The sequence below is a fragment of the Scophthalmus maximus genome, chromosome 13 (assembly GCF_022379125.1).
Source record: "Scophthalmus maximus strain ysfricsl-2021 chromosome 13, ASM2237912v1, whole genome shotgun sequence".
NCBI classification, from domain to species: domain Eukaryota; kingdom Metazoa; phylum Chordata; class Actinopteri; order Pleuronectiformes; family Scophthalmidae; genus Scophthalmus; species Scophthalmus maximus.
In genome coordinates this window covers 10,186,031-10,197,500 of record NC_061527.1, presented here as the reverse complement: position 1 = coordinate 10,197,500, position 11,470 = coordinate 10,186,031, and the positions used below count along the sequence as shown (strand labels likewise).

The window sequence follows — 11,470 nt, the reverse complement described above, 5'->3', positions numbered from 1 at the left end:
CTCCCTCTGTCTCTCTCTCTCTCTCTCTCTCTCTCTCTCTCTCTCTCCCTCTCTCTCTCTCTCTCTCTCTCCCTCTGTCTCTCCCTCTCTCTCCCTCTCTCTCGGCCCCGGCTTCACATTGGATGACAAAAAGCGGAGCCAACAAAGATAGCGCACAAAGCAATCACGCTAATAGCGCTAATAACTTGAGCGCGGGGGCTCCCGGCTCTCAATGTTGACACATTTCACTGTTTCTGTGGCTAAACACGGGCTCAAGTGTTTGGCAACCGGACGGCATGGTGTTTTAATGGAGTGGCTGCCCCATGCCAGGTTGCCATGTGCTTAGTCTGTTTGCCTGTGGACGAACACAACAAAAGGGGCAACTTGGAGAAGAGCCGGGGAGAAGATAATTAACAAGCGGAGAAGCCCTGGAGGGAAGGATTTTCAGGGAAATAAGAGTCTTCAGGGGATTCCATTTTTCTTCTCTTTTCTTCTTCATGACTTTTTTTTCCCCGGCTGAAAAGAAAAATCCTGTTGTCATCACGAGTCATTGATACGGCCTCCATTTTGTTTTGCAGTCAGAGCAGGAAATGAGGCTGAAGGGAAGCTATCACGTGAACAACCAAAAAGCTAACAGTCGACATTTCATTCACTGTTCAGCGTCTGTTTCTCATGGGTTTTGTCGCGACACAACGCGACCGCTAATCTTTAGGCTCCCCCGGGGCTCGGTTCGGTTGTCTCTCAGTTGTCATCGGATGGCGTCACGCTCAACAAAGGAGAAAGCTTCAAAAAGCTCGAAGAAGCCGCGGCAGAACCCAAAGTAAATCCCTCACCTGTCTGCTCCTCGTGACCCCGGGGACTTGGCCCCTGTGAAACAACTACACATTCCTCCGTCCCTCTCTCAATAATAGCCTTTCTTCTTCTTTCCTCCTTCGTCCCTTCTCTCGTTTTTTTTCTTTCTTTTAAGGAGACTACTTGTTTGAACAAAGACATATTTTAAGAGGCTTGTAACTCTGCGCGAGTGTGTTGTGTGTTGTGTGTGTGTGTGTGTGTGTGTGTGTGTGTCTGCGTATTGGATGCGGCCATGGGGACGAATGCTTCGGTGCCCTCCCCTGTTATTAGGCCTGCCCTGTCATTACAGGATTAAAATGTAGGGGTTGGCTTTGCGTGCACGCACGCACGCACGCGTATGTGCGTGCGCGCGTGCACTTTTCCCTGCTTGTGATCTCCACGAGCCCCGTTTGTATTTCTGGCAATTTTTCTGGGCAATCAGAGCAACGCAGAGGAAACTAATGTCACTGCCACTTCTTCCCTCGTGTTTGTTACATTAATCCCTGGGTGCATTCGACCCCCACCCGTAAATAACGCTTAACCAAAGCGGCGCTCAGGTTACCCAAACGGCGACTCGCTAATTGAATAGTCGTCACATCCGTCACAGTGCGAAATAAAAAAAACACACGAGCACAGGTATAGAGATGTTGTCGAGACGAGGAGGAGGGGAGAGAAAGAAGACAAACGGCAAGGGGTCAGACCGATCACTTCCTAGTTATACAGTGGGATAAATAGAGGCTAAATGAAGCACAACAAAGTCCATAATTTCACAGAATAGATTGATTGCATGTGAGGAAGACGGATTAAACAGCCTTGTTAGTCTGTGTATGCAGATCCATTGCCACCTCCCATATCAGCATGCTTCGCTCTCCCTCGGTGTGTCTTTTTCACGGCAGTACATTTGCAAGTCCATTTGCCTGATTTACACTGTTTGCTCTTTTCCCTTCCAACCACTTTTCTCATTTTACACATTCAGGATTTTTTTTTTAAAAAGTTAAGTGAAACGTTCAGAGCTATCAGGGCAAAACAACAACTTTCTTTGCACAGGGGAGGGTCTCGTCGTCACACACTCTTTGTTTGTCCCTCAACCCGTTGTTCTGGTTTTCTTCCTCTCAACCAGGTCCATTAGGAAAGTCACTAGCTTGGTCTAAGAAACTTTGAGAGGTTGTTTGCTTTAAAAAAAATAAATGTCTGCCTCATTCAGACTCACTTAATCTTTCATAAAGCACAATTCTGTCAGTTTGTTTATTTTGTCCTTTATCGTGTGTGTGTGTGTGTGTGTGTGTGTGTGTGTGTGTTCAGGTGTCTGAATTTTCTGCAGTCATGAATATTGTTTTGTGCTGATTTGTTATTCTCACACACACACACACACACACACACACACACACACACACACACACACATATGCAGAGACAAATGACAACAGCCACCCACATGCACACACACACACACACACACTGACAGAGAGGGAGTGTCTGGGTTAGGCTGGGGTCATTCACTGCTTTTGCTCTGGCCCATTGACTCAGGATTGGTGCTCCACTTTGGGCACAATGCAGGGCTTTGCATCAAATGCACACACGCACGCAAACACACTCAAACAAACACACACACACACACACACACACACACACACACACACACACACACACACACACACACACACAAAAGCACAGACCTGGTCAGGTTAAACAATGCAGATGCATCGAGATAGGAGGGGTTACTGCTGCATATGCAGTCCCGAATGATCCACCGTCCAAACCACTGACTCAGGTTGCACAGGTGTGTGTGTGTGTGTGTGTGTGTGTGTGTGTTGCATATCTATTTTTCTGCTGTCCAACTCTCATTCTTTCTCTCTCATCTCTCTCTCTCTCACACCTCTTGGACTCTCCCGGGTTGTCGTTGTGTTTCACCATGTTGCCATGTTCAGCAAGGTCAGCTCTAATGACAAGCCTTTGTACCGCACACAAGGCCTAGTCATAATAATAAACACCAGGCAGCGGAGGTGTATCATTTGCCGGCTTACCTGCCGGCGAGGCTGACGGTAACAGGTCCCAAATCACACACTGTCACGGCATGAGTCAGGGGAAATCCTGCTGCTAACGTGCGCTGACACCGTTTCCAAGATGACAACACCAGTCGACCCCCTATTCGCTCAAGTGACAAATGTGGCTCATTGCACCTGTCTACAAAGGGAGCGCTCAGCAATAAGCAGACCGCATTCATGAATCGTTTTAAAGCATATTCAATATACGCACAGAGAGAATATTGGAGACTGGTAGCAGAGAGCGAGAGGGAGAGAGATCGTTTGAGGAAAAAAAGGTTGTGAGCCAACTTTGACCTTGTATTGCGAGTGCCTGATATTCAGCACTGTTCCCAGAGCCACTCCCAGGGAGACAGTTCTCACTGCGTGGACCGGCTCATAGTGAAGCTTCGAGACCATTTCGCCTAAGCGAAACAAGCTAAAGCTGCATTTGGAATCTTATTACATATGTATTTCTGTGTGTGTGTGTGTGTATGTGTAAGGGAAGTCATCTCCCTTTTGGCTTGAACTCTTTTGGAAGTTATGCTTTTTTGGCAGCGTAATAGGCACATACGCATGTCAGAGACGCTGTCACTCTAAACATGTGGGAATTCCCGGCCGTGGGAGCCTGTCGTCTCTACAGAGCTAGACATAATTCTAGACGAGATTGGAGGGTGTTTGTGTTTGTCACCACTGGTGCTCCCGAATGCAGCGGCGGTGGTGGTGGCGGCAGGCGTTTGGAGAAGGTATGGTGAAATCCTCCTAGGCGCCCAAGTGCTATTTCCTGTCAGCTTACCCTGCAAAAAGAACCGAAAAAAAACAAAGATGAAAGAGAGAGAGACAGACGCTGAGCAAATCAGAAAGACGGCGGTAGGATATCTTAGTGGGCTGAAAGACTTCTTCAGGTAGACTTCCCTCCAGGACAGGGGACAGCAGATACTCGCGTTCTGCCAGTGCCGTTTCATCATCTTTTACTATCTTGTAGAACAGCACAGCGGTTGAGATAATAACGGTGGCTGCATGCCGCGCCTTGAGCGCCAGGTAGTAAAAGAGTCGACATTTACAGTCTTCCCTTTCTGCTCGCACAAAAGCTGCCGTCTTTTCCAGGCGAAACAAGAGGGTGGGAAGTGGACGGGACAAAAAGAGATTTGCAGGAGAGATCCCCGTCCACCATCTTGTGTGCTCGTCTGTGTCGAGTGTGTGAACGGGGTGTGCATTCCTCCATGTGCCCCGAGAGATGCTGTAGATGTACAAATAAGCGTAGAGGGTGTACTCGTATGTATTCATGTGTTGATAGAAAGTGAAATCAATTCAAGGGTATTGACCTTTGTTCTGCTCAAGAGCGCCTCTTTTGTGATACCTAACTTTATTGCCCCCCTCTCTATTAAAGCCTTCTGTTGGGTAATATATCTTCTGGAGTTTTACAATCTGTTACTCACCGTGCGTGTGTTTGTGTGTGTTTGTGTGTGTGTGTGTGTGTGTGTGCACGTATGTGTTTTTGTCACAGCGCCCTGTGGGAAGCGGAACTGTTTCTCAGCGAGCCTCGCGGTTATTTCCTGTCCACTGTATAAAAGCAAGCGTCTAATAGCCGTCTAATTAGCCAGATGAGACAATAAAATGTCACACATTACCTCACAGATCACCCACCTGGATCTATGCCTCCCTCTCCCACCGGCTCTCGGTTTTCCTGTCGCGCTCACACATTCTGTACTTCTTTGTCTAATTGAATCAAATACCGCTCTAAGCCCGCGCTTTCTGTCACCGAGTCATTCACCCACTTATCTGGGAACAACTTCAGTCAAAGCTTCTTATCTGTTCCTCGGACCATTTTACAAGTTTTATGACTTTGTTGTAAAACTATTGTGTTCCATTGATCTCCTCCGTCACCCTGTTTCTCTTGATCTAACCTGGTTGTCTTCTTTCTGCTTCCGCCCACAGAGACGCTGATGGACACGAAGTGGGCTACGACAGAACTGGCCTGGACTGCACATCCTGAGACCGGGGTGAGTTTCCCAGGCAATGTGTGTGTGTGTGTGTGTGTGTGTGTGTGTGTGTGTGTGTGCGTGCGTGCGTGCGTGTGTGTGTGTGTGTGTGTGTGTGTGTGTGTATTTATGATTAAGAAGACTAATTCATTATAGATAGTGGAAAAAGAAGCAGGGATTGTGTGCCCGACATATTTGTTGTGGTACTTTTTCACATGTTGTACATGTGCATATATATGGCCGTAAGCTGTGTCTCCATGTGTGCTTCCCGCCTGCTCCCCCTCCTTGAGGTTGAACAGTCCTGCACATCTCCGTGAGCTAATCACTTGACAGGATGTGCTTAAGCATTGAACAGGATGCGCTTCTGAGCGATGAGAAAGATACACGGCAATCCAATTTCACTAACCCCCACACTCACAGATGTTCCTCTCCTCTTGCACTCAAAACATGCGAAAAGTGTCAGCTCCATCATGAAGTACCCTTTTTCAAAAAACTGAAATATTTCTTGCCGTTGACACATTGCGCATCCAAATCTACCACACACAAAGTGCTAGTGACGGCCTCGTCTTGCTTTCCCATGTGGTCTCCACAATGGGCTAAAGAGGAGCAAAGAGAGTCTTGACCCCTCCTCAGCTACACTTCAAAGACCGCCAGCTCTCCTCCCCTCGCCTTTGTGTGGCCCTCTGACTTGGCCCTTGTGTGTTGAATGGTGGGCCCCCATTTTTTTATATTTTGTTTTTTACCCCAGTGCACTTGCAGGGAGATTCCACCCCGGCAGTTCGAAGTCACCCACCCTCCTTATTCTCGTCTTCCTTTACTTCCAAGTAACTAAGCGCTAATGAAGCCAGACCAACTAGCCACATCAGCCGCAACAATCAGTAGGACAACCCCCCTCGCAGCCTGTCATGCCCTCTTTCCCCTTCCTCCTTCCCTCCTCCTATCTGTCCATCTTCCTTGGCCTCCCTCTGTCCCCCTCCCCCTCATTAAGATACAATGCAGCAGCAATGCTCCCATGCAGAAGGGCATAGAAACAGAAAAAAAAAAACACCTCCCTGTTTCTCTCCCAACCAAACCCGCAACAGATGCTCCTTTACAAAAGATGTACATACAGTGAAGAGCTTTTGCACTCCAGATTTCCCACATTACCAACCGAAGGGCAGGGGATGGATTTCTCTCAAGCTTTCTTTTTGTTTTGTTTTCCAGCAGAATGTTGCACAGACGGTGTGCGTACCTGGGTTATCTTCGCCCTTTCTGTCTTGGTGCACAGTGTATTGTACGTGTGGTTATTTGCATGCTCTTGCAGTGCGGAAACGTCGCATCATGTATTTGTTACGGGTGACAAGTGTTTAAGAGGAATGGGTACAGTGGCTGAGAGGACAAACAAAGTGACATACCAAGCGGGGGGGAGGGGGAAAGCAGAGAGACGGAGATTACATAAAATGCAGAGAAATTTCCATGCAAAGAGAGAGGGAGACAGTCAACGCTTAGCACATGCCTGGACCGTGTAAAGTCAATGTGTGAAAATGGGGACGTCGTAGAAAACAACTTTGACGGGTCATATTTGAATTCTGCATAGAATCACAAGGAAAACGGATTTGGACAGAGATTTTTCTTATAATGTCAGGTGTAAATTACTACCATTCCTCTAGCTCACTCACAAGATGCAGTATAAACTGTGATGATATTTGAAAATGTATATGTTTTCACGTACCTCATTACTAGGTTGTTATGTGTTTACTTGTGTGCGCATGTGTTATTTCATATTTTCTTCACCTCTGTGTCTGCACTGAGGAATGTGCATTACTCAGTCTGTGTCTGTCTGTATAGCCTGTAGCATTTGTGCATCATTCATGTCACTGTATAAGTGTGTGTGTGTGTGTGTGTGTGTGTGTATGTGCAAGTCAATACTTATCTTGAGCTAGGCCTGTGATGTTTCTTTGATTTCCTGTTTTCACTACATCTCCCTGTGTTGTGTATGTGTTAGTTCATATACTGTATCATTTGTCTTACAAGACAGATGGGATATTAAGGGGGGAATTCCACTTTAGAACAGGGCTCACATCAGACACCCTCAGAGTTTGCCGTGACCATACACTGATAACAATATACCAACTTTGTTCGCTTGTGGAGATAATCACTATTGTTAGTGTATCGCCGTCTGCTTCACAGACCCCCAGCATGCTAAAACATGTTATGAACAAGCTTAAAAGTCCTTCAAATTAGAGCTCATTGACACTTAGAACAAACATGAAAATAAAAGTACACTAATTACTTGTACCAAGCTTGTTGGAGCCACATACAGTAGTATTAGTCTAGAAGCCATCAAGGTTGCTAACAGTTAATGTTTACCTTGAATTCTTCCAAGGTTGAACAATGAAAAAGGTATTAAAATGTCGAAATGTAATATATAAAGAACTCCTGCAGCGTCCTTGTCCTCGTATCATGTTCATATCCCTCGTTTGTTCCAAACAGCTAAAGTGTGCCAAAATGTTGTGAAATATATTTTTCAATCGGAGCTTTGGACCTTTGAGGAGAGCATTAGTATGCCAAAGAGGCATTGTTCGATGTCATGTGAGTGTCAAATTTAAAGCTTTGATTGGAATGGAGAAAAAGAGAACATGGAGAGAAGTGCACATCTTGCGTAACCTTTCATCCTGTTGGAAGTCAGTACAAACTTGGCCTTTTTTTCACATACCTTCTCAAAACCTCCAGGCTTGGTAAGCAGTCGCTCAGGTTTTGACCACTGCTGTTTCTCACGGGGATATTGTCTACCTAAACACACACTTACAGAAACAGACATACGCATGCACACACTCATACAAACACATTCAGAAAATGCACACAGATGTAGACAGCCCATTTGAACAAACACACACAGCCTCATGCACACACCCACAAACACTTGGCCGCATTGCTCTTTTGCAGTGGGTGATTTATAACACTGAACTAAATAGCCATTGACACTTCATGCTTTTAGCCATCCCATTGACCTGGCTGGTGATTATCGATTCCCCCTAGTTGCTTCCTCCCTTTCTCTCGCTCTCGCCGGGCCATCGCTTTAATGCCACGACTGAGCTACGCCCATTCTCCCTCTCTCCCTCATGGCCTCCAGGGTCTTGGATTAATAGCCTTGTCTCCACCACATCCATATCGCAGCCTTAATTAAGATGTTCCGAGCTCAGATGGAAACAATCGGCTCTGAAGAACAAATTGGTGCCTTTATGCCAGAGTTTTCTAGACAGTCAAGTGTTCCGATGCAAACTTTGGTCACAAGGGTGCAACCATAGACATTTGTTATAGATGTGTTGTGAAGTGCATTCTGGTAAGTTAAGATAATAAGTCCAATGGGTTTGCATCAGGATTTTTAGGTAAAGCTGAACCCGAATATTCTAATCCTTTGCTTTGTTTCATTTTTTTCTATTAACTTCGTTAAACAGTCTTTTAAATGCTTTAATGCATCGCCATGCTATATGCAAAACACTTTGTATTTGTATTTTCTTTACCTTTGTATTTGAATTAGCTGGAAGGGCCTTGGCTTAGCCTCAAAACATAAGTTATTTGTTTGTTTGAAAGGAGACATATGCATTAACGCACTTATTATACAAACAGGAATTGCCATTTCAAGAGAAATGCAATCGTGGTGTCCTCATTTGAGATTGTAAAAATGCATGTGTCTCACATTGAATCTTTGCAGTCTAGTTTGCTCCAGCTCATTTAATCGAGCTGGTAATCAAAGTTAAGAAAATTCAATCCCATTTTATTCTAAGTAATTCACCCTCTAGGTATCACTGAAAGATGTAGAGGGGTGTAAAAACAGAAAAGCATGAAGGTTAACCGGCGCCTTTTCCCCGTCTTTATTAGAGGACGTTGCGATCATTGCTCTGTAATTGAAGTGTAATTGGTTGTGAAGCAGCGTGGCTGCTACTTCCAAACAGATATGAGGTAAACATGCTGTGGTGGCTCTGTGGTGAGGGGGTGACAGGTTGCTATAATTGTGATGAATTTTCAGTCCTTGTCCCTGGCTTTTCGCTACACTTAGCAGAGATGAAATGCATAGCTCGGCAAAGACAAGACAACCTCATAGAAAATACCCAAAAAGTGAAGAAAAAAAATCCCTTTGCGTCTCTGTATCTTTGTCCTGTATATTTTCAATCTTTATTGCAAGATGCATAAAAGCTGGGTGAAAGTACATCCAAGAAATCAGACAGATGTAATGTCTGAGCATCTGTCAGACATACCAACATTTACATATTCTAACCATGTTCCTGTTCTCCTCTCTTTGCAGTGGGAAGAAGTGAGTGGCTATGATGATGCCATGAACCCAATCAGGACGTACCAAGTCTGCAATGTACGTGAGCTCAACCAGAATAACTGGCTACGCAGTGACTTCATCCCAAGGAAGGATGTGCTGCGTGTATACGTAGAGATGAAATTCACAGTGCGTGATTGCAACAGCATTCCCAACATCCCAGGTTCCTGCAAGGAGACCTTCAACCTCTTCTACTATGAGTCCGACTCAGACTCAGCTACAGCCACCAGCCCTTTCTGGATGGAGAACCCTTATGTGAAGGTGGACACTATTGCCCCAGATGAGAGCTTCTCCATGCTCGAGTCTGGACGGGTAAACACAAAAGTCCGAAGTTTCGGGCCACTGTCCAAAGCCGGGTTCTACTTGGCCTTCCAGGACCTTGGTGCTTGCATGTCACTCATCTCAGTGCGGGTGTTTTATAAGAAGTGCTCCACCTCAATAGCCAACTTTGCCGTCTTCCCAGAGACAGCAACTGGGGCTGAGGCCACGTCATTGGTCATTGCACCAGGAACTTGTGTCCCCAATGCCGTAGAGGTGTCCGTGCCACTGAAGCTTTATTGCAACGGTGATGGGGAGTGGATGGTTCCAGTAGGAGCCTGCACCTGTTCGGCTGGTTTTGAATCAGCAATGAAGGAAAGCCAATGTCAAGGTGGGTGTTTTTCGCCAAACATTTTTTTCACGGCCAATCCTGCATTTCATTATTCAGTGTTTGCAATGGTAGATTGAGGTAGGGTTTAGAGAGACATACTTCAGCAAGGTACACAGTGTTCAAGTCTCATCACAGCAGCTGGATGGGCCCAGATTCAATGAATCTATGTAAATTCTTCATCACAGGTTATGTTAAAGTCCCACTTTCTTGAAAGAGGATGGTGGAGATTGGGGTTGGATCCCTTTGGCGATCAATAATGTATCACATTACTACTGCTGCGAAAATTTACATTTGCATTTGAGGCACACGGTTTCTGATGCCTCTATGCTGAGTGAATTACAATGAGTGAGAAGCAAGAGGTCAAAGTCTTGCTCAAGGACGCTTCATCTGGACACATGACTGCTGTGGAAACAGATTGTTGCCGAGATTAAATCCGTATTGTTTTGGCTACAGGTTACAGTCTCTATCACTAGATTGCCCAGCTACCACTTTATCACGAGACATTTATTTTGCCTTGAATTATCTGACACATTAATCGAGATGACCACATGGTAGAATAATACACACTAGATGACACTGTCAGCAGGCAGCCGGTTCACTCCTCTGACCTCAGTTTTGCCTGGCAGCTGGTTACTAAATAAATGGAAATGCAAAGGAGGCTGCCTGTTTATTAGAGCTGGGTGGCCCTATAATGCTTTCAGGTCTGATGGAAAACATAACGGGTTCACAGAGGTTGAGAGCAAGGTGAATTTAAACACCGGGTCTCGTCTGAAATGGAGTGCAGGTGACAGCAGGGGGACGGGTCGGATAAATGGAAAATGTGTGTATGTTGAGTGATGCGGGGGCGTGAAGTTAAGCTTAGGGTGCGTGGGTCAAATGGAGACAGCAGAATGAGAGAGAGAGGAGCTGGCGGGGTTATTGATCGGAGGGGTTCATTACGAGGAGTCTGTGCAAACGCATTCTGCGTACAGTTTGCACATTATCCTCGCCTGTCTTGGTTCAGAGGTCTCATTCTTCTTTTTATTGCAGAGACGAGACTGTGAAGACGTTTAGTTCCCGACCCACTACTGGTGATCGGGAAGAGTGGCTGAATACTTTACTCTGGCAGCTTCTGTCAGACCAGGGATATCGAATGCGTGCTCACCTTTAAAAGGGGAACACGTGTGGGTGTGTGTGTGTGCGTGTGAGAAAAAGAGCATAGTAAATATAAAGCTTAGTGTACAGTATGAGGTTAAAATCTCATTTGTTTGTTCCTGGCAGCTCAAGGTTAAAGCTCTGGCCACCGGGCCCTGATAACACGCTCTCTAATCAAACTTCACTGGAAACCACAAGGGATAAATCTCCCTTTCGGCCTCTCCTCTCCTCGGGTCCACTCTCCTTTTTCCTCCTCTCCCTCTATTTTACTCTGTGCTCGTTTCTCATCATCCTTTGGCCTTCGCTCTTCCTGTCTCCGCTTTCCTGTCCTCGTTCCAACATCCAGCTCCACCACTGCTGCCCTCCCATTCTCTGCACTAGTCTTTACCTCTCCTTCCTAATCTGAAGGCCGTTGCTGTCGTTAATATGCCAGCGGTTACAGTAAAGATGTCTGCATTAATATTAATCAGTGAGCCCCTCTCTTTTTTTTTTGCCTTTCCACCCCTTTTACTGCATATTTTTCACTCCCAATATTCTCTACTTGGTTTCTTCATGCTCCACACTTT

At 45.8% G+C, this 11,470-nt stretch overlaps 1 protein-coding gene across 6 annotated transcripts in view; it reads left to right on the top strand.

Annotated features, from left to right (window-relative positions):
- LOC118318401 (ephrin type-B receptor 3-like) overlaps positions 1-11,470 on the top strand; it is a 60,383-nt gene that overhangs the window by 25,604 nt on the left and 23,309 nt on the right. For all 6 annotated transcript variants that reach the window (XM_035648024.2, XM_035648025.2, XM_035648021.2 and 3 more), the window contains exons 2-3: positions 4,769-4,833; positions 9,098-9,770. In XM_035648024.2, the coding sequence (XP_035503917.1) occupies positions 4,769-4,833; positions 9,098-9,770 (738 nt within the window). The remainder of the gene's footprint in view (positions 1-4,768; positions 4,834-9,097; positions 9,771-11,470) is intronic.